General features: G+C 32.4%; 1 protein-coding gene across 1 annotated transcript in view; it reads right to left on the reverse strand.

The window, feature by feature from the left end:
* LOC142334817 (uncharacterized) overlaps positions 1-20,211 on the reverse strand; it is a 78,079-nt gene that overhangs the window by 20,940 nt on the left and 36,928 nt on the right. The window contains exon 5 of the mRNA XM_075383141.1: positions 15,023-15,144. Coding sequence (XP_075239256.1) covers positions 15,023-15,144 — 122 coding nt within the window. The remainder of the gene's footprint in view (positions 1-15,022; positions 15,145-20,211) is intronic.

Consider the following 20,211-nt stretch of genomic DNA (forward strand, 5'->3'; position numbering starts at 1 on the left):
AGTGTTCCAATTATTTGCGAATTAGACCAATTGTTGAGTGGAATTCTTCAAACATTGAAAAAAAATGCATTTTGTATAATTATCGAGTTAAATCTGCGAAAAACTGCAAAGTTTTAAATCCAGAAGGCTTTCATACGGCGCCGAATTGCAACTAGCGCTCTTTTTGAGATTAGGGAGTCTGTGTTAAGTAATCTAGGTCACTTGGTCCGGCAAAGTTTAACAAAGTGGACCAAAAAAGCATATTTTGTGCCATTTTTGATGAAAAGGTTTGAATTTTGAAAGTTTTGTCAAACATTTTAGCCACAAAAAAAATCAATCAAACAATTCAGCAACGCTCGTCTATCTCTATCGGTAACAGCAACACATTGCCGTTAAAAATTATAACTTAGTTTGAATTATAGTAGCGAAATTTTGCCAAATTTTATCAAAAATTACTTAAAATGTGAACAAAAACAGCCGAATGTTCACAAAATATTAAACCCCGTTAACTCCCTGTAAAACACGAAAAACCAAAAAGATGAGTTTGAACAAAAATCGTTGCGCAACCAAACAAATAATCTAAATGAATAATGCCATGCTTCTTTCGAAGAAGATCTGTCATTAAAAAGACTACGAGAAAAAAAACCAGAACAAAAAAAAGCAAACTCATAAATTTCACGGAACAAAACTCAGTATCAAAAGATAAAAACGTTTTCTAAACCAAACAATTTTAGTCTGAAAAATCATGAGCCTTTTACGGACTAATTCTTAACAAACTTAATAAAAAGACATAATGAAACAAATAGGACATGTCTTTGGTTAGATTAAGACATAGGAATGGACTAAAGATGCAGCAAAACTGAAAAAATTACGAACAACAAATAACAAACATTGCTAAAACGCAAATTATTGAAGCCATTAAAATCATTAGCTGTTATCTGATTATTTTGTATTTTTATTTCAGTTTCTTTTAATACTTATTCAGCTGAAATTATACTGAGTAAATAGATATATTCAATTGGGCCATATTTGAAAATCATTGTGATCTGTTATTACGCGGTTGTGCTAAAGAAACACAAATGCACAATTCACGCAACTTTTATAAAACGCATATTGGCCAAAAAAAACATCAGTTACTTCATAATATCAGTAAACATGTAATTTTTTAAAAAAAACAAGGAATTGTATGGGACCTATCGATGATGAGATTACGTTACAAGTTGACGAAACGAACAAAAACTGAAAAAATGAAAAACCTTAAAAAAATTTAAACGTATAACATCATAAACATTAAGACTATTTGCAGTAAACTGGCTGCTTCGGGTAACATTATCATTTCAATCCTCATACACAAGCTAATGGGATCGGTCAGTTTTTCATTGCTACCTAAAGAGTGAAAAAAGCAAAAAACAGCAAATTCAAAAAAAAGTGAGCAAGAAGTGCCAAAGTTTTTCTTAAAAAATGATTTTTACGATAGTACGTTTTCTATTTTCAAACAATTTATTTACAGTAATGGCATTTTTGTTAACAAAATGACTCCAAAAGATCAACAAAGATGAACAAATACTTTAAAACTACGAATTGTTCGATAAAACCCGTATTATCAACGCCATTAAAATCAATAGCGTTCAACGAAAGCTAATAAATACGCTAAGTTATGCATCGGTGAGACAATAGGGAAGCCTTTCATTAATAAACATCAAAAGGACATTATATTAAGTCATAGATAGTGAAAACAACAAGAAATATAGGCAAAAATCTAAAATTACGTAGAGTGCGAGAAGCAAGTGTGGAAGCCAATTAAACCATAAGTTTTCCCAATATACTTCCATATGATCCGTTGAACATCATTTCTAAGCCAATGCAACTACAATATTAGGGTAATGTGTTCAGATTCCAAAAGGAAACAAAATTACGAAAAAAAAATCCAAAAACCCAAAAAAAATATGAAAACTCATGCATCAAAGTCATAACACCAATAGTTAGAAAATAAAACAGCTAAACAAAATGATTATGGTTGAAAAAAGGAGTCCGATCATTACTGAGACCGAATTGCAGTTCACGAAAATAAACTTAGGATTGGATAATGTTCAAAAAATTTTTCGACAAATTATTTTTCAATTCTTAACAGCAATTAAATTCAATAGCTTTCAACAGAGCTCACTAAAAAGTCTCAATTGGATTGTATGCCTTAATTTGAGGATGGAAATACCTGTTATAGATGTTTAATCAATAAGACGTGACAAAAAGTCTTAGAAAGTGTCGCAGCCAATTGAACCAAAAGCTTTTCTCTGACAAGTTTCTCTGACAAGCTTTTCTCTGACGTATTTTTTAAGACAAGTTTTCTCTGACAAGCTTTTCTCTGACGTATTTTCTAAGACAATGGGAGATATCAATATCTGGATAATTTGATAAGATTTCAAGAGGAACCAATAATGAGAAAATATCCAAAAATTTCTTTGAAATTTTTTTGAAAATTTGTCGCATTGAAGTCACAAAACAAATAGTTAGAAGATAAAACTGCTAAACAGATTATTTTTGTTGCAGCTAAATGAAGGATGCCCTGTCTACTGAGACTGACTAACAATTCACGAAAATAAAGTATGATCGGTTAATGTTAAAAAAAGTTCTCGGAAAATTATATTTAAAGGCTTAAAAGCAATTAGCTGTCTACTCAAGGCTCTAGATAAGTTCTCCTAATGCTTATAACAAAACCTATAAAACATTAATTAACAAGACATTAGCCTAGGACACCAAAATTGTAGTAAAACTTTATAAAGAAAAACAAAATTTCATTTAAAACTACGAAAACTCAGAGTCGAAACCAAAAAAACAGGAGCAATTTCTTGAAAACAAGTCGCTTGTTAATTGGGCTTCTTTTGACAGTAAATCACGATCTAGGTGACCCCAGAAAACAAAGAAAATATGAAAAGTTTTCTAAAAATAGAGCTCTGAAATATAATTCAATCTTTCTGATATTAAACTTCCCTATGAGACTAGAACTATTCTTTTTTATCGCCTTTCGTTTATTGGGAACTCGAAATTGTTTCGTTTTGTGGTCTGAAATGTAATTTTGAATTACTATTTTAATAAAAATATATATTAATTTGAAGAACAATTACACTAAAAGTGAACAATCATGCCAAATATCCCGTGTTCACGCAAAACTTCAATCCTCGATAACTCGTCAAAAAAAACGAAAATCGGAAAAATCTTTTTAGTTTCGAATTCTACGCTGGACTACCTTTTTAATGATACCACACACATTTCTCTACGATGAATATATCGATCGGCCAAAATTGTCTGAACAAAAAAAACCATTTGAGTATATAGTTCCTCCCCCCACAAATGGGTCGGAACAATTAAGAGAACGATTCCTGTAATTTTTTTCAACTACCACTAAATGGTAACTGATCTTAAACTACTGTTACATATTCTAATAAAAGGAAAATTTTCTTAACTTTTAAGCAACCAATTTTCAGCTTAATCTTTTTTCACTTTCGCAAGATCACTGCTTCTGGACATTTTCGTTTTTTCATGGTTTTCCTCAAAATATTTATATTTGGTGCTAAATAATGTAAATCTATTCAACCTAAAAAGTTCTGTGTCAAAAAATTTAAAAAAGTTTTGGAAAGGAAGTCATCTTAAATTTTGTTTTTTGTTTTCGCGTTCATTTGAGAACGCAAACTCTCTCTCTATCTATCTCTAAGTAAGCCTTTTTCTCACAGATTCAAAATTTCCTGCTTTCAAAAAAAATATTCTTTCTTTCAAAAAAGACTTTTTTCAAAAAAAAGTTCTTCAGAAGTACCTATGATAATTCTACGGAGAAATGCTATAAAAACATATTTCTATCTTATACACAGAAAACTCTAAAGCCTGTAGTGATCAAAACCGACAATTTGATACATTTCAAACTGAGGATACCGACCATTTTCTACATTTGCGACCAAAATTACCAACTATTTCCTCCGTTTAAACCGGCAATTTTCTACGTTTTCCAGGCTGACGACTTCTTCGGTCTCAAACCAGTCATACAGGCAATTTCCTACAATTGATAGCCAAGTACATCAGCAATTTCCTAAGTTTTAAACCAAACCAAGTGGACGTTTTTCATTTTTGAACAAAACATACGAAAGAGTTTTTGCGTTCAAAAGTGAAGCACCGAATCGTTGCACACCGAATCTGTTATAGTGATGCTTTCTCCACAATGATTGCATATTTAGATAGTAAAAATAACAATTTTGACAACTTTCGATGATACCAAGAGAACAGATTTGAAAGAAACTTCAATGAAGCAATATATCTCAATTTGAAATTAAAAGGTTTTTATATTTAACAACTTATGAATGGCTACCGAAATTTTTGCGTTCAAAGTTAAGAAGACACACACACACAGTCACGCACGCACAGTCACGCAAACAGTCTCTCTCTCTCTCTCTCTCTCTCTCTCTCTCTCTCTCTCTCTCTCTCTCTCTCTCTCTCTCTTAATCTATCTATCTATCTATCTCTAAGTAAGCCTCTTTCTCACAGTTTCAAAATTTCCTGCTTTCAAAAAAACTATTCTTTCTTTCAAAAAAGACTTTTTTCAAAAAAATGTTCTTCAGAAGTAGGTATGATAATTCTACGGAGAAATGCTATGAAAACATATTTCTATCTTATACACAGAAAACTCTAAAGCCTGTAGTGGTCAAAACCGACAATTTGATACATTTCAAACTGAGGATACCGACCATTTTCTACGTTTGCGACCAAAATTACCAACTATTTCTTCCGTTTAAACCGACAATTTTCTACGTTTGCCAGGCAGACGACTTCTTCGATCTCAAACCAGACATACAGGCAATTTCTTACGTTTGATAGCCAATTATATCAGCAATTTTCTAAATTTTAAACCAAACCATGTGGACGTTTTTCATTTTTGAACGAAACATACAAAAGAGTTTTTGCGTTCAAAAGTGAAGCACCGAATCGTTGCACACCGAATCTGTTATAGTGATGCTTTCTCCACAAAGATTGCATATTTAGATAGTAAAAAATAACAATTTTGACAACTTTTGATGATACCAAGAGAACAGATTTGAAACAAATTTTGATGAAGCAATATATCTCAATTTGAAGTTAAAAGGTTTTGGTATTTCACGACTTATGAATGGCTACCGAAATTTTTGCCTTCAAGGTTAGGAAGACACACACACACAGAGTCACGCACGCACACACACACACACACAGTCACGCACACATCACGCCTGAAATAACTATAAATCAAACCATACAAATAGGAACTAAACTACAATTCATTCAAGAATTCACATTCCAAAATATTGGAACATTACTTTCAGAAAATATGTCTTAGATGTAGTTGAAACAATATAACTCAATATTTTTTTGATTGGTTTGCATATCATAGAATATAGTAAAGATCCACAAAAAATTGATAATAAGAAGAGCATCTTTTCAAAAAAAACTAAATGTTTCGGGGTTTAAAAGAAAAAGGATGACTTCGCAAATCGAACAAAAGCATATCACATTTTAGATCATTATTTAAAAAGAACGAGAGAAAACCAGATTGAAAACCAGAAAGAAAAATATGAAATTCAATTTTGTCAATTATTTAATGTATTGGTAATAATTTAAATGATTATCATGTGCTTTCTGAATTTCTAATTAATCATAAGTTTATTATGTTATTAACTTCCTGAAACATTCAAAAAAGTAATTGGATTTTTTGTTTCTAATCATTGAATTATTGAAACATCATCAAATTAAAGTTTTGTGGCACTTTTCTCAAAATTGTAACAAAACTACCGGTTGCTAAAAACCGAACAACAACTTAGTTATATTGTTATATATTTTCTCTTTGTTATATATATTTTTCTTCCTGGTTATTCAACCAATTAAACATGTCATTTTTTCCTTCAAACTATGTTTGCATGAAAAAATTATACAGATTTTGTTTCTAGATAGTTGCTAAATTTTCGCTAACTGAGCTAAATATTGTCAATAAAACTCATTCGTTTACAACGTAAATGAAAGTGCTAACAAACAACACTTTTTTATGCATAATTGTAAGCTTTTGATAATACCAAGAGAACAGATTTGAACGAAACTTTAATGAAGAAATATATCTCAATTTGAAGTTAGGAGGTTTTGATAATTATCAACTTACGAATGGCTACCAAAATTTTTGCCTTCAAAATTAAGAAGACACACACACACATACACACACACAGTCACGCTCGCACACACACACACAAAACTAGCGATTGCTAAAAACCGAACAACAAATTAGTTACATTGTTACATTTTTTCTCTTTGTTATATATATTTTTCTTGCTGGTTATTCAACCAAATAAACATGTCAATTTTCCTTTGAACTATGTTTGCATGAAAAAAATTATACAGATTTTGATTCTAGGTAGATGCTAAATTTTCGCTAACTTAGCTAAATATTGTCAACAAAGCTCATTTGTTTACACCGTAAATGAAAGGGCTAACAAACTTTATTATGCAAAATTGTAAACCTTTGATGATACCAAGACAACAGGTTTGAGGGAAACTTTAATGAAGCAATATATCTCAATTTGAAGTTAAAACGTTTTGATATTTAACAACTTATGAATGGCTACCGAAATTTCTGCCTTCAAAGTTAAGAAGGCACACACACACACACACACGCAATCACGCACGGACACACACACACAGTCACACGCACACACACACCACACACCACACAACACACACACACCACACACACACCACACTCACGCACAGACACACCACACAACACACACACCAGACACACACACACACACCACACACACGCACACATACACCAAACACCACACAACACACACAGTCACGCAAACATCACGCCTGAGATAAATGAAAATCAAACCATACAAATAAGAAACATAGAAAAAAGTTCAAGAATTCACATCCCAACGTATTGGAACATTAATTTCTGAAAATATGTCTTTGACATAGTTGAATTCATTTTTGATTGGTTGGCATAACATAGACTATAGCAAAATAGTAAAGGTCCACACAAAATTGAGAATAAGAAGATCATCCTTTCAAGTAAAAACTAAATGTTTCCGGTTTTAAAAGAAAAAAGGATAGCTTCGCAAATCGAAAATAAACATATCACGTTTTAGATCAGTATTTAAAAAGAACGAGAGAAAACCAGTTTGAAAACCAAAATGAAAAATATGAAACTCCATTTTGTCAAAAATTTAATTTATTGGTAAGAATTTAAAAAAAATTATCATGTGCTTTCTGAATTTCTAATTAATCATAAGTTTCTTCTGTTATTAATTTCCTGAATTATTTGAAAAAATAATTGGATTTTTGTTTCTAATCAATGAATTATTGAAACATCATCAAATTAAAGTTTTGTGGCACTTTTCTCAAAATTGTAACAAAACTACCGGTTGCTAAAAACCGAACAACAACTTAGTTATATTGTTATATATTTTCTCTTTGTTATATATATTTTTCTTCCTGGTTATTCAACCAATTAAACATGTCATTTTTTCCTTCAAACTAGGTTTGCATGAAAACAGATTTTGATTCTAGATAGTTGCTTAATATTCGCTAACTTGGCTAAATATTGTCAACAAAGCTCATTAGTTTACACCGTAAATGAAAGTGCTAACAAACTATAGTATGCAAAATCGTAAAACTTTGATTATACCAAGAAGACAGGTTTGAAGGAAACTTTAATGAAGCAATATATCTCAATTTGAAATAAAACGTTTTGATATTTAACAACTTATGAATGGCTACCGAACCACACAGTCACGCACGCACACATACAGACACACACAATCACGCAAACATCACGCCTGAGATAAATAAAAATCAAACCATACACACAAGAAACATAGAAAAGAGTTCAAGGATTCACATCCCAACGTATTGGAACATTACTTTCAGAAGATATGTGTTTGATATAGTTGAAATAATAACTCAAAATTTTTTGATTGGTTTGCATAACATAGATTATAGTAAAACAGTAAAGGTCCACACAAAATTGAGAATAAGAAGAGCAACTTTTCAACTAAAAACTAAATGTTTCCGGGTTTAACAGAAAACAAGATGACTTCGCAAATCGAAAAAACTTATCACATTTTAGATCATTATTTAAAAAGAACGAGAGAAAACCAGATTGAAAACCAGAATGAAAAATATGAAACTCCATTTTGTCAAAAATTTAATGTATTGGTAACAATTTAAATAATTTACCATGCGCTTTCTGAATTTCTAGTTAATCATAAGTTTCTTATGTTATTAATTTCCTGAAACATTTGAAAAAATAATTGGATTATTGTTTCTAATCAATGGAATATTGAAACATCATCAAATTAAAGTTTTTTGGCATTTTTCTCAAAATTGTAACAAAACTACCGGTTGCTAAAAACCGAACAACAACTTAGTTATATTGTTATATATTTTCTCTTTGTTATATATATTTTTCTTCCTGGTTATTCAACCAATTAAACATGTCATTTTTTCCTTCAAACTATGTTTGCATGAAAAAATTATACAGATTTTGTTTCTAGATAGTTGCTAAATTTTCGCTAACTGAGCTAAATATTGTCAATAAAACTCATTCGCTTACAACATAAATGAAAGTGCTATCAAACAACACTTTTTTATGCATAATTGTAAGCTTTTGATGATACCAAGAGAACAGATTTGAAAGAAACTTTAATGAAGAAATATATCTCAATTTGAAGTTAAAAGGTTTTGATAATGATCAACTTACGAATGGCTACCAAAATTTTTGCCTTCAAAATTAAGAAGACACACACACATACACACACAATCACGCTCGCACACACACATACAGTCATGCGAACATCACGATTGAGATAAATAAAACTCAAACCATACAGACAGGAAACAGAGACAAGAATTCAAGGGTTCACATCGCAACGTATTGGAACGCTACTTTCAGAAAATATGTGTTTGATATAGTTGACTTAATAGCTGAAAAGTTTTTTGATTGGTTTGCATAACATAGACTATAGTAAAGGTCCACACAAAATTGAGAATAAGAAGAGCATCTTTTCAAGTAGAAACTAAAAGTTTCCGGGTTTAACTGAAAACAGGATGACTTCGCAAATTGAAAAAACATATCACATGTTAGATCATTTTTAAAAAGAACGAGAAAAAACAAGATTGAAAACCAGAATGAAAAGAATGAAATTCAATTTCGTCAATTATTTAATGTATTGGCAATATTTTAAATGATTTATCAGGTGCTTTCTGAATTTCTAATTAATCATAAATTTCTGATGTTATAAATTTCCTGAAACATTCAAAAAAATAATTGGATTTTTTGTTTCTAATCAATGGATTATTGAAACATCGTCAAATTAAAGTTTTGTGTTACTTTTCCCAAAGTTGTGAAAAAACTACCAATCGCTAAAAACCGAACAACAAATTAGTTATATTGTTACATTTTTTCCCTTTGTTATATATATTTTTCTTGCTGGTTATTTAATCCAATTAAACATGTCATTTTTCCTTTAAACTAGGTTTGCATGAAAAAAATTATACAGATTTTGTTTCTAGATAACTGCTAAATTTTCGCTAACTGAGCTAAATATTGTCAATAAAGCTCATTCGTTTACAACGTAAATGAAAGTGCTAACAAACAACACTTTTCTATGCATAATTGTAAGCTTTTGATGATACCAAGAGAACAGATTTGAAAGAAATTTTAATGAAGAATTATATCTCAATTTGAAGTTAAAAGGTTTTGATAATTTACAACTTATGAATGGCTACCGAATTTTTTGCCTTCAAAATTAAGAAGACACACACACACATACACACACAGTCACGCTCGCACACACACACACACACAGTCATGCGAACATCACGATTGAGATAAATAAAACTCAAACCATACAGACAGGAAACAGAGACAAGAATTCAAGAGTTCACATCGCAACGTATTGGAACGCTACTTTCAGAAAATATGTGTTTGATATAGTTGAATTAATAGCTGAAAAGTTTTTTGATTGGTTTGCATAACATAGACTATAGTAAAGGTCCACACATAATTGAGAATAAGAAGAGCATCTTTTCAAGTAGAAACTAAAAGTTTCCGGGTTTAACAGAAAACAGGATGACTTCGCAAATTGAAAAAACCTATCACATGTTAGATCATTTTTAAAAAGAACGCGAGAAAACCAGATTAAAAACCAGAATGAAAATTATGAGATTCCATTTTGTCAAAAATTTAATGTATTGGTAACAATTTAAATAATTTACCATGCGCTTTCTGAATTTCTAGTTAATCATAAGTTTCTTATGTTATTAATTTCCTGAAACATGCGAAAAAATATTTGGATTTTTGTTTCTAATCAAGGGATTACTGAAATATCATCAAATTGACGTTTTGTGGCACTTTTCTCAAAATTGTAACAAAATTACCGATTGCTAAAAACCGAACAACAACTTAGTTATTTTGTTATCTATTTTATTTTTGTAATGTATATTTTTATTTCTGGTTATTCAACCAATTATACATGTCATTTTTTCCTTTAAACTATGTCTGCATGTAAACGTTCTACAGATTTTATTTCTAGCTAGTTGCTAAGTTTTCGCTAACTGAACTAAAAACTGTCAATAAAGTTCATTCGTTTACATTGTAAATGAAAGTGCTAACAAACAACACTTTTTATGCATAATTGTAAACTATTCAAAGCATGCTTTTTACACATTATGATATTCAACTATGCTCTGTATAATCGTTGTAATTTCTCACAGATGAACTTATGAATTGAATTTTTTCCATTTCCGTTTAGGTTTTGGAATGTAAAAAATTTTAAAAAATATTGTTTTTCTTACTTTGGAAGCATGAAAATCCTAAACGGAAATGTAAAAATTTCAATTCATAAGTTCTTCTGTGAGAAATTACAACGATATTACAGAGCATATTAGAATATCATATTGTGTAAAAAAAAATTAAAGAGAGTGGCAATGAAAGTTTATGGATTAAAAATTATTTTGGATTTGTGATAACTTGGTTTTTTAGGTTGAGCGACAAACCATATTTTTTTTGTACAAAAAACGCATTTTTTTGTTTATCTCAAATTTTAAAAGCAAAAAACTGCTGAAATAAGTGATAATGTTTTTGAGATTGTTGATGTTGTTGATCACCAAGATTTTTTTACTTGTCAACAATTGTTGCAAAATTTTGGGTTTAATTGATTCACGAACGCTTTATTTATTTATTTGCATATTAATTACATCAAGTATAAGTATATACAATTTTTTCGAAAACATTTCAGTTTACTTTTTTTCAATATTCGAAACTTTTTTCAATCTTAAAAATAATAGGTTAACTGGAAATTACCACTAAGTTGTTACAGCCTAAAGTTAATAGTTCCAACCCCACTTGTGGGGGAGAGGAACTATATATTCAAATGGGTTTTTTTGTTCAGACAACTTTGGCCGGTCGATATATTCATCGCAGAGAAATCTGAGTGGTATCATTAAAAAGCCCGTCCAGCGTAGAATTCGAAAGTAAAAAGATTATTTTGAATTTCGTTTTTTTCGAGGTTTTATCGAGGATTGAAGTTTTGTGTGAACACCAGATACTTTGTTCACTGTTACTGTAATTTTTCTTCAAATTAAGTTCATTTTTATAAAAAAAAACTTAATTCAAAACAAAATTTCAGCCACAAACTGAATCAATTTTGAGTTCCTAATAGACGAAAGACAATAAAAAAGACTAGTTCTGGTCTCGTAACGAAGTTAACTATCAAAAAAATTCGAATTCCATTTTTGAGCTTTTTTTCAGAAAACTTTTCATTTTTTTTCTTAAGTACCCTAGAGACTAGTTTCTTCGAATAGAGGTTCAGTTAATTACAAACCTGATTTACAGTCTAATGAACAAAATAATTCGATTTAAAGGAAACCCTTCTGTCTTTCTGGCTTCGACTCTGAGTTTTCGTCAATTTAAATGAAATTTTGATTTTTTTTGAGGTTCTACTAAGTTTTTCGAGTCCTATGCCATAGACTACCGGCATAGTCTTTGATTAAACGTGCAATATGTTTATGATGAGCGTTATGAGAACCTACCTAGAGCTTTGAGTGGACGGCTAATGGCTGTTAAGACTTTAAAAATGGTTTTTCCGAGAAAATTTTTTTAACATTAACCGACCATAATCTTATATTCGTGAATTGTAAGTCAGTATCAGTAATGACATGACCCCCTTCCTTTCTACTGCAACCAAAAATAATCTGGTTAGCGGTTTTATCTTCTAACTATTTATTATGTGGCTTCAATGCCTCAAGATTTTTTTTTCTTTTTTTTTAAATTTTGTTTTTTTTTCATATTATTGGTTCCTCTTGAGATCTTATCACATTATCTTGATTTTGATATCTCCCATTGACTTACAGAAGACGTTATGTTTTAAGCGGCTTCGACATTTTCTTCTCGCACTTTTTTTACAGAATTTTTGGTTGTTGTTTCCATAGTCATAAGACTTACATGATGTCTTATTGATTACCTATGCATGATAAATATCCTTGTCCTCCAACCGAGGCGTACCTGAGCGTATTTATTGACTTCTGTTGAAAGCTATTGAACTTAATGGCTGTTAAGACATTAAAAGTTGACTTTTTGAGAAGTTTTTCTTACATTCATCTAGAATTAACTTAATTTTGTGAACGGTGAGTCAGTTTCAGTAATGTCAGGACCCCTTTTTTTCTCAATCAGCTAAAGTTGATCTGGTTAGCGCTTGTATCTTCAAACTATTTGAATTATGAGTTCGATGCAGGAGTTTACATAATTTTTTTTCGTAATTATGTTTCCTTTTGGAATCTTAACACATTGTCTTAACCTTGATATAGACTTAGAGAAGAAGTTCATTGGATCGTACATACAGTTCTCAGAGAAAAGCTTATGTTTTAAATGGCTTGGTTACTTTCTTCTCGCACTTCTCTTTTTTACTTTTGGGTTTTGTCTGTATTTGTTTTTGTTTTCATAGTCATTGTTTTGTTGTAATATCATAATGATGACATAAGAATAACAGACATTTTTGCCGTCTCATAGACTCATAAATCAGCGAATTTGTTAGCTTTCGTTGACAGCTATTGAATTTAATGGCGTTGATACTCTGGTTTTCTCAAAATTTTTGTGGTTTTAATTTATTTGTTCATGTTTGTTGATTTATTGGAGTTAAACATTTAAAAACAAGAATCCAAATGCTGATAAAAGTAGAATTTTCTAAAAAATTCATTTTTTAATGGCTTCCAGACTTTTATCGCTCTATTTTTTTGAATTTGCTGTTTTTGCCTGTTTGTTTTACATTTTATGAAGCCGTAAAATGCTGACCGGTCTTATAAGCTTGTAATTGAGGATTGAATGAACGATTTTACTCGAAGCAGTCAGTTTGAAGTGAATACTCTTAAAGTTTATGACATTACACTTTGTTAAAATTTTTGAGGACTTTTCAATTTTTTCGGTTTCTGTTGTTCTTTGCATCAACTTGTAACTCTCATCATTAAGAGGTCCCATACAATTCCATTTATTTTGAAAAATAACATGCTTACTGATGTTATGACATAACTGATGTTTTCTTTGTCGGAGAGCATGCGTTTTCATAAAAAGATATGTGAGTGGTATATTTTTGTTTCTTTTTCTCTTCCTTTAGCGTAATCTGGTAAGGACAGATCCCAATCATTTTCAAATGTTGCCCATTTGAATTTATTTATTCATTCAGAATTATTTTGTCTAAAATTGTATATATAAAAATTGAAATAAAAATACCTAATATTCAGATAATAGCTAATGATTTTAATGGCTTCACCAATTTGTGTTTTCGCAATTTTTGTAATTCGTTGTTTGTATTCTTCTTTGAGTTTTTCTGCATCTTTAGTCCTCTCCTCTGGCTTAGTCTAATCAATATCAGTTCCAACTGGTTTTGTTTTGACTTTTTAGTAAATTTATCCAGAACTATTTTGTTAAAAGCTAATGATTTTTAAGACTTTTGAAAGTATTTGGTTTAAAAGTTTCGATTGATTTTTGAATTTCGCCTCATTATTTCCCCTTTTCGTCACCTTGTTACCTAGTCTCATTAAGGAAGAATCCCATCTGCTGTGTAGTTAGGAGAAAAGAAATTTGTGTAGCTAGGACTTGTCTGATTGTAATTTCACTTTGTTACTAGGTGCTTTTAAATTTAGATATGAGTTTTTGCCGTGAAATTTTTGCTTTTGTTTTTTATTTTTGTTGTTTTAATTTTTTTAATGACAGATCTCGTCGTAATGAGGCATGGCAAAATTTAATTAAATTAATATCTGGTTGTGTAACGTCTATTTTTGATTATGTTTTTGTCAAAAATGTAAGTCAAAAGACAGTTAAGTCAAAAATATAGTTGAGCGTGGGTCGGAACATCATGTGCGAACGCACATTAATGAGGCTCCTTGTCTTATAAAAATGCATCCCGAATAAAATTGTGCATAATTGAACCGTTACTCAGTCTTGACTTTCATTTTGATACTAAGCAATGGTATATGGGTATAGTGGTTTAAATTGATTGGCATAATTTGGTTTATTTTGAAGCTTTTGTCTGCAGTAGATTATCAAGAAACATATTTAGTAATAAATTTTGTTATTTGTTCTTAAAAAATTTTGAAAAATTGATTTTGACTGGGGAATCAAATTGCAAGTGCCACCCTTACCCATATCTTGACCAAAACTTGCCGGACTTGTATGGCTTGTAATAAGACTTGACAAGTACTGAAAAACTAAAAAATAGTGGCATTTTGGCTTGTCCAGAACTTGAAGGCTTTGTTTTTGCGGATATTGGTTAGCAGCCGTCGGTTTTCAGTAGGTTAGCACCAGAACTACTCCAGAAAGTGTGCGTTTTCTCTTCCCATGAAAACTTTTCAATAATCAGTATAATAGAAAAAGGGACCATTCATAAGTCTCTCTTGCAGGTTGCACGGTTAGCAAGTTTAGTTTTTTTGCCGGACATTGATATGCTTTTATTAAGATTGGGTGAGTTGAATTCTGATTTACCTGGATGAAAACATCTGTCTTATCTTTGAGTGATTGCAGCGATATGTCTACAAACACTGATACTGTGCAAGTTCCTGCAACCGCGTCACATGTCGATGAGGAGTCTTTCAGAACTGAATAATCTGAAAACCATATTCGCCATTCTCTCTATGGAATCATCTGGTATTTTCGCTACCAAAACACATGCACTACAAAACAAAACTGGTGTCCAGTTCATAAATTTGCCTCCCTCCCTCCAATAAAGTTGTTGGGTTTCCCAGGTTGAGGTCCCAGACGGAAAGTGGATATGTCCAGACCCAGATAAACGCACGATGGGGGTGTCGCGCTTTCAAATTTACATGGTCTGGAAACAAGGAAAACGCACGAAAGTCTGGTGAACGCACGAAAGTCTGGACATAGGCACTTTCCGTCTGGGACGGTCTGGACATACCGACTTTCCGTCTGGGACCTCAACCTGGGTTGTGCCAAACTCTCACGGGTATTTCCTTTTCCATTGCACCCCCCCCCCCCCCCCCCCACACACACACACACACACACATACTAATAAAAGTTCAGGTACATTTGCCTTAACCCTGTTTGCAGTACCCTAATTGGCAGTTCAGATGAAATTCAGGTGTACGAACGATACCTCAAAAGCAACTGAACTGTATTACATGTAATTTTTTACCTAAACTGATAATTCAGGTTACCTGAAAAAAAGGTTTCACTGAAATAAGCATTGCATCAAACAACATTTTGCTGCCATTTAAACGTTGTTAAAACAATCCAAATGTTGCCTTTCATTTGCGGATAGGGTCACGAGACCAGACACAGTTAAGTGGTCAAATAATGTATACCCTCAGCTTATTTGTCGAATAAAGTAAAGCCCTCTCCAATATTTTTGGAACACGCACAAAATCTCCTTACAGTTATATATTATTTTTTTCATTTCATTTACTCGGTGATCCTATTAGGGCATCGCAGGTTCCTTAAATTTGTGTGTGGGAATGAACAACAATATACCGATATCTGAATCTTTTAAGTTTTAGCTGCGACTTTCGAAACCTTTAGTAGTGTTTCAATTTTATTCTATGAACAGGCAATGTTTTGTTGAATTCTGTCATTTTAATTTTTCGAATACAGACAAAAATATTAATGCTGAAAACAATTTGCAGTTCCATTGCCAATTGCCCCCCCCCAGGTAGAATTTTTTTAACTTATAAGGATTTAGTCAAATATTGATCTCTCCCAGATAGCAGACTATAATAAATATTGTTGCGATCACTCTGTGCAGAAATACTGTGCGGGTTCTAATGAGAAATATGCATATCCCAAGATGATTTGTCACGATTTGCGCTCCATATGGTGAGAGCGGTGAGAAAATGCAATTTTCACCACTAAAATTTACAAATCCTTCAAATGTTTAACGCTAATCTTACAACATCTCATCAATGAAATCATTGTCAAAATTCAGTGACAATAAAAGTTGCCTGCTCAGAAACTGCTAATCTTGGAAATTGGTGCTTAAAATAATCTTTGTGTATGTTTTATTACCATATAGTTGAGTGAGCCTGATTTAATAACAAAAGAAGTTACAGGTGAGTATCTGACAGGTATCGCAGTGGAAGAAGAAGAGACTTCTAAGCGAGAAGTTGAAGGCTCGAACCCGGGTGATGCAGTAGAATTTTGTATGAAGTGTTATATTCAACACAAATCTTACAAGAATTATAACCCCTATCGCAGTAGTAGATGATGCCGGCTAGGGTGACTTACAGGGGGGACACTTTCAAAAGGCTTTTCGCCCCAAAGGGATTCGAATCCGGACCTATGGAATGCGGGGCGGACATCATACCCCTTCACCAAGTAGACAATGTTGATCTGGGAAATCAACCTTAGATAGTATAGTTGGATCTCACATAGTACATACAATACACAAACTACAAACGTACACATAATAGATATATGAAATGTCCCTTCATATTCCGAGCTTATATTACCTCGAAGTCCCTTGCGCGCAATGAGTACATGTAAATTATACTCTTTGCAAGCTATTTAAATGAAATAAAAAAACATTTTTTTGTTTTGCGCTTTACAAAACGCTAGCCTAACATGGATTTGAAAAACCAAAATGGCAAACCGATTTGTAAAACACGAAATTGATGGGGGTATTACAAACTTAGTGTTTGATGATGGAAACCAGTAGAGATCCCTATGGCGTCGCAGTTCCAATACCGTAGTACCTCGGTCAGAGATAGTATTCTTTGTTCAAGTGAGTATCATAGTACTCATGATAGGTGTCTGTTTCGCCATGATTTTATGATATCGGAAAGTCGTGAAGAAAAGTCAATTTGAATTGCATTGCTTTCAAGTCTAGTTGGTTGCATTTTGCCAAATCCTAAACTATGAATAAAGTCATTCTCACAAATGGTAGAATCTTCATGGCGGTTGTAGGCTCGATTGGTTGGGGGAAAATCGACCTAATATTCAACCTAATATTCAACCGACCTAATATTCACCAAGATTTTCGTTCTGCACAATATTACTGAAATTTAATTACTTTTACAAAGAGTTCCAGGACACATTTACAGCTATGCAGCGCAAAATACCACACATCAAGTTCATCAAGTATTCCGGCTTGGATGTAAAGAAAAAGCTTTCGGACTGTCTTTTCGTTTATGATGACTCATGCGAGAAAATTTTTAACGACAAAGAGTTCGGGAAAATTGAAACGTCAGGAAGACACAGAAAACTCAACGTGATATAATTTTTTTCAATTTTTATTCAACAGATAGAAAATCTCGAAAAACAGCTGAACTGTCTCCAACAACTCAAGGACTAAAACAATTCGCAACAACTCAGCCCTATGGATCCAAAAACAAGTCAAGACTTACGATTTTCTTCTCAGTTCATTGATCCCGAAACATAAATTTTCTATATTCCTTCGGAGGAAGCTGTTGTTACACCAATTACGAATGAAAAAAATTGCTTATGCTGAAGCGCTGGTGCGTCAACAGCAACCCCAATCGAAAAACAAGAGAACTTTCTTAGTTAAAAATATTGAATTCATCAGGCTCCGCAGTGACTGTGTTGTGAACGTGCTCTCTGGTGTTGTCCCAACCGACAAAGCAGAATTACAACAATTTGAATCTCAACTGCGACATATTTCTGGAAAACATTTTAGTGTGTTACAGAGAAGTGAACTCTTCCAGAAAACAAAAGGGCATTCTCTAATTCGACTAATTGTCAGACCGTGTCTACAGTCTTACAGAAAAAAGCCAACTGAGGAGTTTGTGCTCGTTCCTCGCAACATGTTTAAAACTGACCAACCTCAAGTTTTGCAAATAATAAACAATCCATTCAAAAACAAACAAGTCAAAACCACTATTGCTTTTACAGAGAACGTCGAAACAAGAGCCACCACAAGCAGTCATACAGCAGAACACGGAGCAATAGACCAATAACGTCGTCGTTTTGCATGAAGAAAAGCAACAAACATCTCAGAGGACACTAAACGGAAAGATTTTGATGATATCAGTCAAGGTGTGATCGATCATATAGATTTTCTCGAGAAGGAAAAGTTTGGGAAAGAAAAACTTATTTTGAAAAACAATCAACCAATCACGCAGCATTTTACTGGATGTTGAAAGTAAAATTCTCATTAATGGAATGAACACAGACATTCCACCATCAACTTCCCTCTACGCATTACAACAAACATCATCAAAACTTTCGCCTGACCATTATCAAGTATTGAGTTATCTAAATCTTGCACCACTTCTCACTAGGAGAACTTACGGAAAAAGTTCAAAAAAACTCCGCGAGCGCAAAAACTATATCAGTTTTCAGATGGAGCAGTTTTCAGATGGAGCAGCCAGTGAACAGAAGCCTGCTGTCGAGAAAGCAGAATAAACAGAGACTGCTAGCTTTGATGATGAAGGCTTCGCAAACACAGAGGAAAAAATGAAAACGCCAACAAGCTGAAAAACTACATTCAGCGGAAATCAAAAAACTAAATAACGTTTACACAAAACAAAAATCAGCGTTTGGAAGTGCTGTCAACATAAAAGAGGAAAGCGGCTTATTCAGCAAGAAAATTTAGAAATTTCTTCAATCAAAGAAGTCATATATTAAATATCGTCAGTTCCGGAAAATCTTTCCAATATTGAAGACAGTTGCTTACAGAATGAACGAAATTTGGTCAATGGATGTAGCCTATACGGATTAAATAGCAAAGCAAAACAATGGGATCAAATATTTTTTGGTTGCAATTTACGTTTTCAACCTCTCAAAACGATATATGCCAAAGATTGCGTTCAAACGTTCAAAAACATGATAAAACGAAGCAACCAGAGAAAGTGGGGTCGGACAAAGGCACCCAATTCAAAGGCGAAATCAAAACATTCTGTGAATACAAAACGATTCATTTGTTTACAACTGAGAACGAAACCAAGTTTGCCTTTGCTGAGAGATTCATCAGATCACTTAAAAATTTTATTTAAAGATACTTGGAACAAAAATTGTCTGGGAACTATGTAATGGAGCTTTCAAATTTTGTAAAAATCGTTATCAGTCGTGTTAACCGTGTTACAAAATTAGCCCCAAACAAAGTTTTCAAAAAATACACTTCATTTTTAGTTTTCCATGCCACGGACAATAATAAATACACGCCATGATTTGAAGAGGGAGACCTAATACGAATAGCAAAACCAGACGAAAATTTCAGAAAAATTTACACTCAGAATTATACAGACAAAGTTTTCACTGTATTACGACAGACTTCAGCAAGTTCATCCACATACAATCTCATTGCCGTGAACAACGTCAAAGTCCCAGGGAAATTTTGCGAACCGGAATAAGTACAAGTTGATATGTTAAACACTGAAGAAGAGCAATGATTTCTAGCAAGAATAATGAGTTTACAATCGATTTGTTATCAAACACATCGATAGAAATTCTTAATGAAAACACTATGGCATCATTTCGGATACCAATTATCTCAACGGATTCAACTACAGGGAGAGTGTCAGGTGCCATTGACTTCACTATCTTTTCCATCGATTATCAAAAACGTCAATGCCGAATAAATGGTTGTTTACAATTCACGGACTGAAAAAGATGGTTGGCTTAATCGATCACGACAACTCAGAAAAAATCGGACTGATATTTACAACACCTGGGAAAAACTAGTCACGGAAATAGTTCACATTGCA

This window comes from Convolutriloba macropyga, chromosome 2 (genome assembly GCF_964194025.1).
Source record: "Convolutriloba macropyga chromosome 2, txConMacr16.3, whole genome shotgun sequence".
Lineage (NCBI taxonomy): Eukaryota > Metazoa > Xenacoelomorpha > Acoela > Convolutidae > Convolutriloba > Convolutriloba macropyga.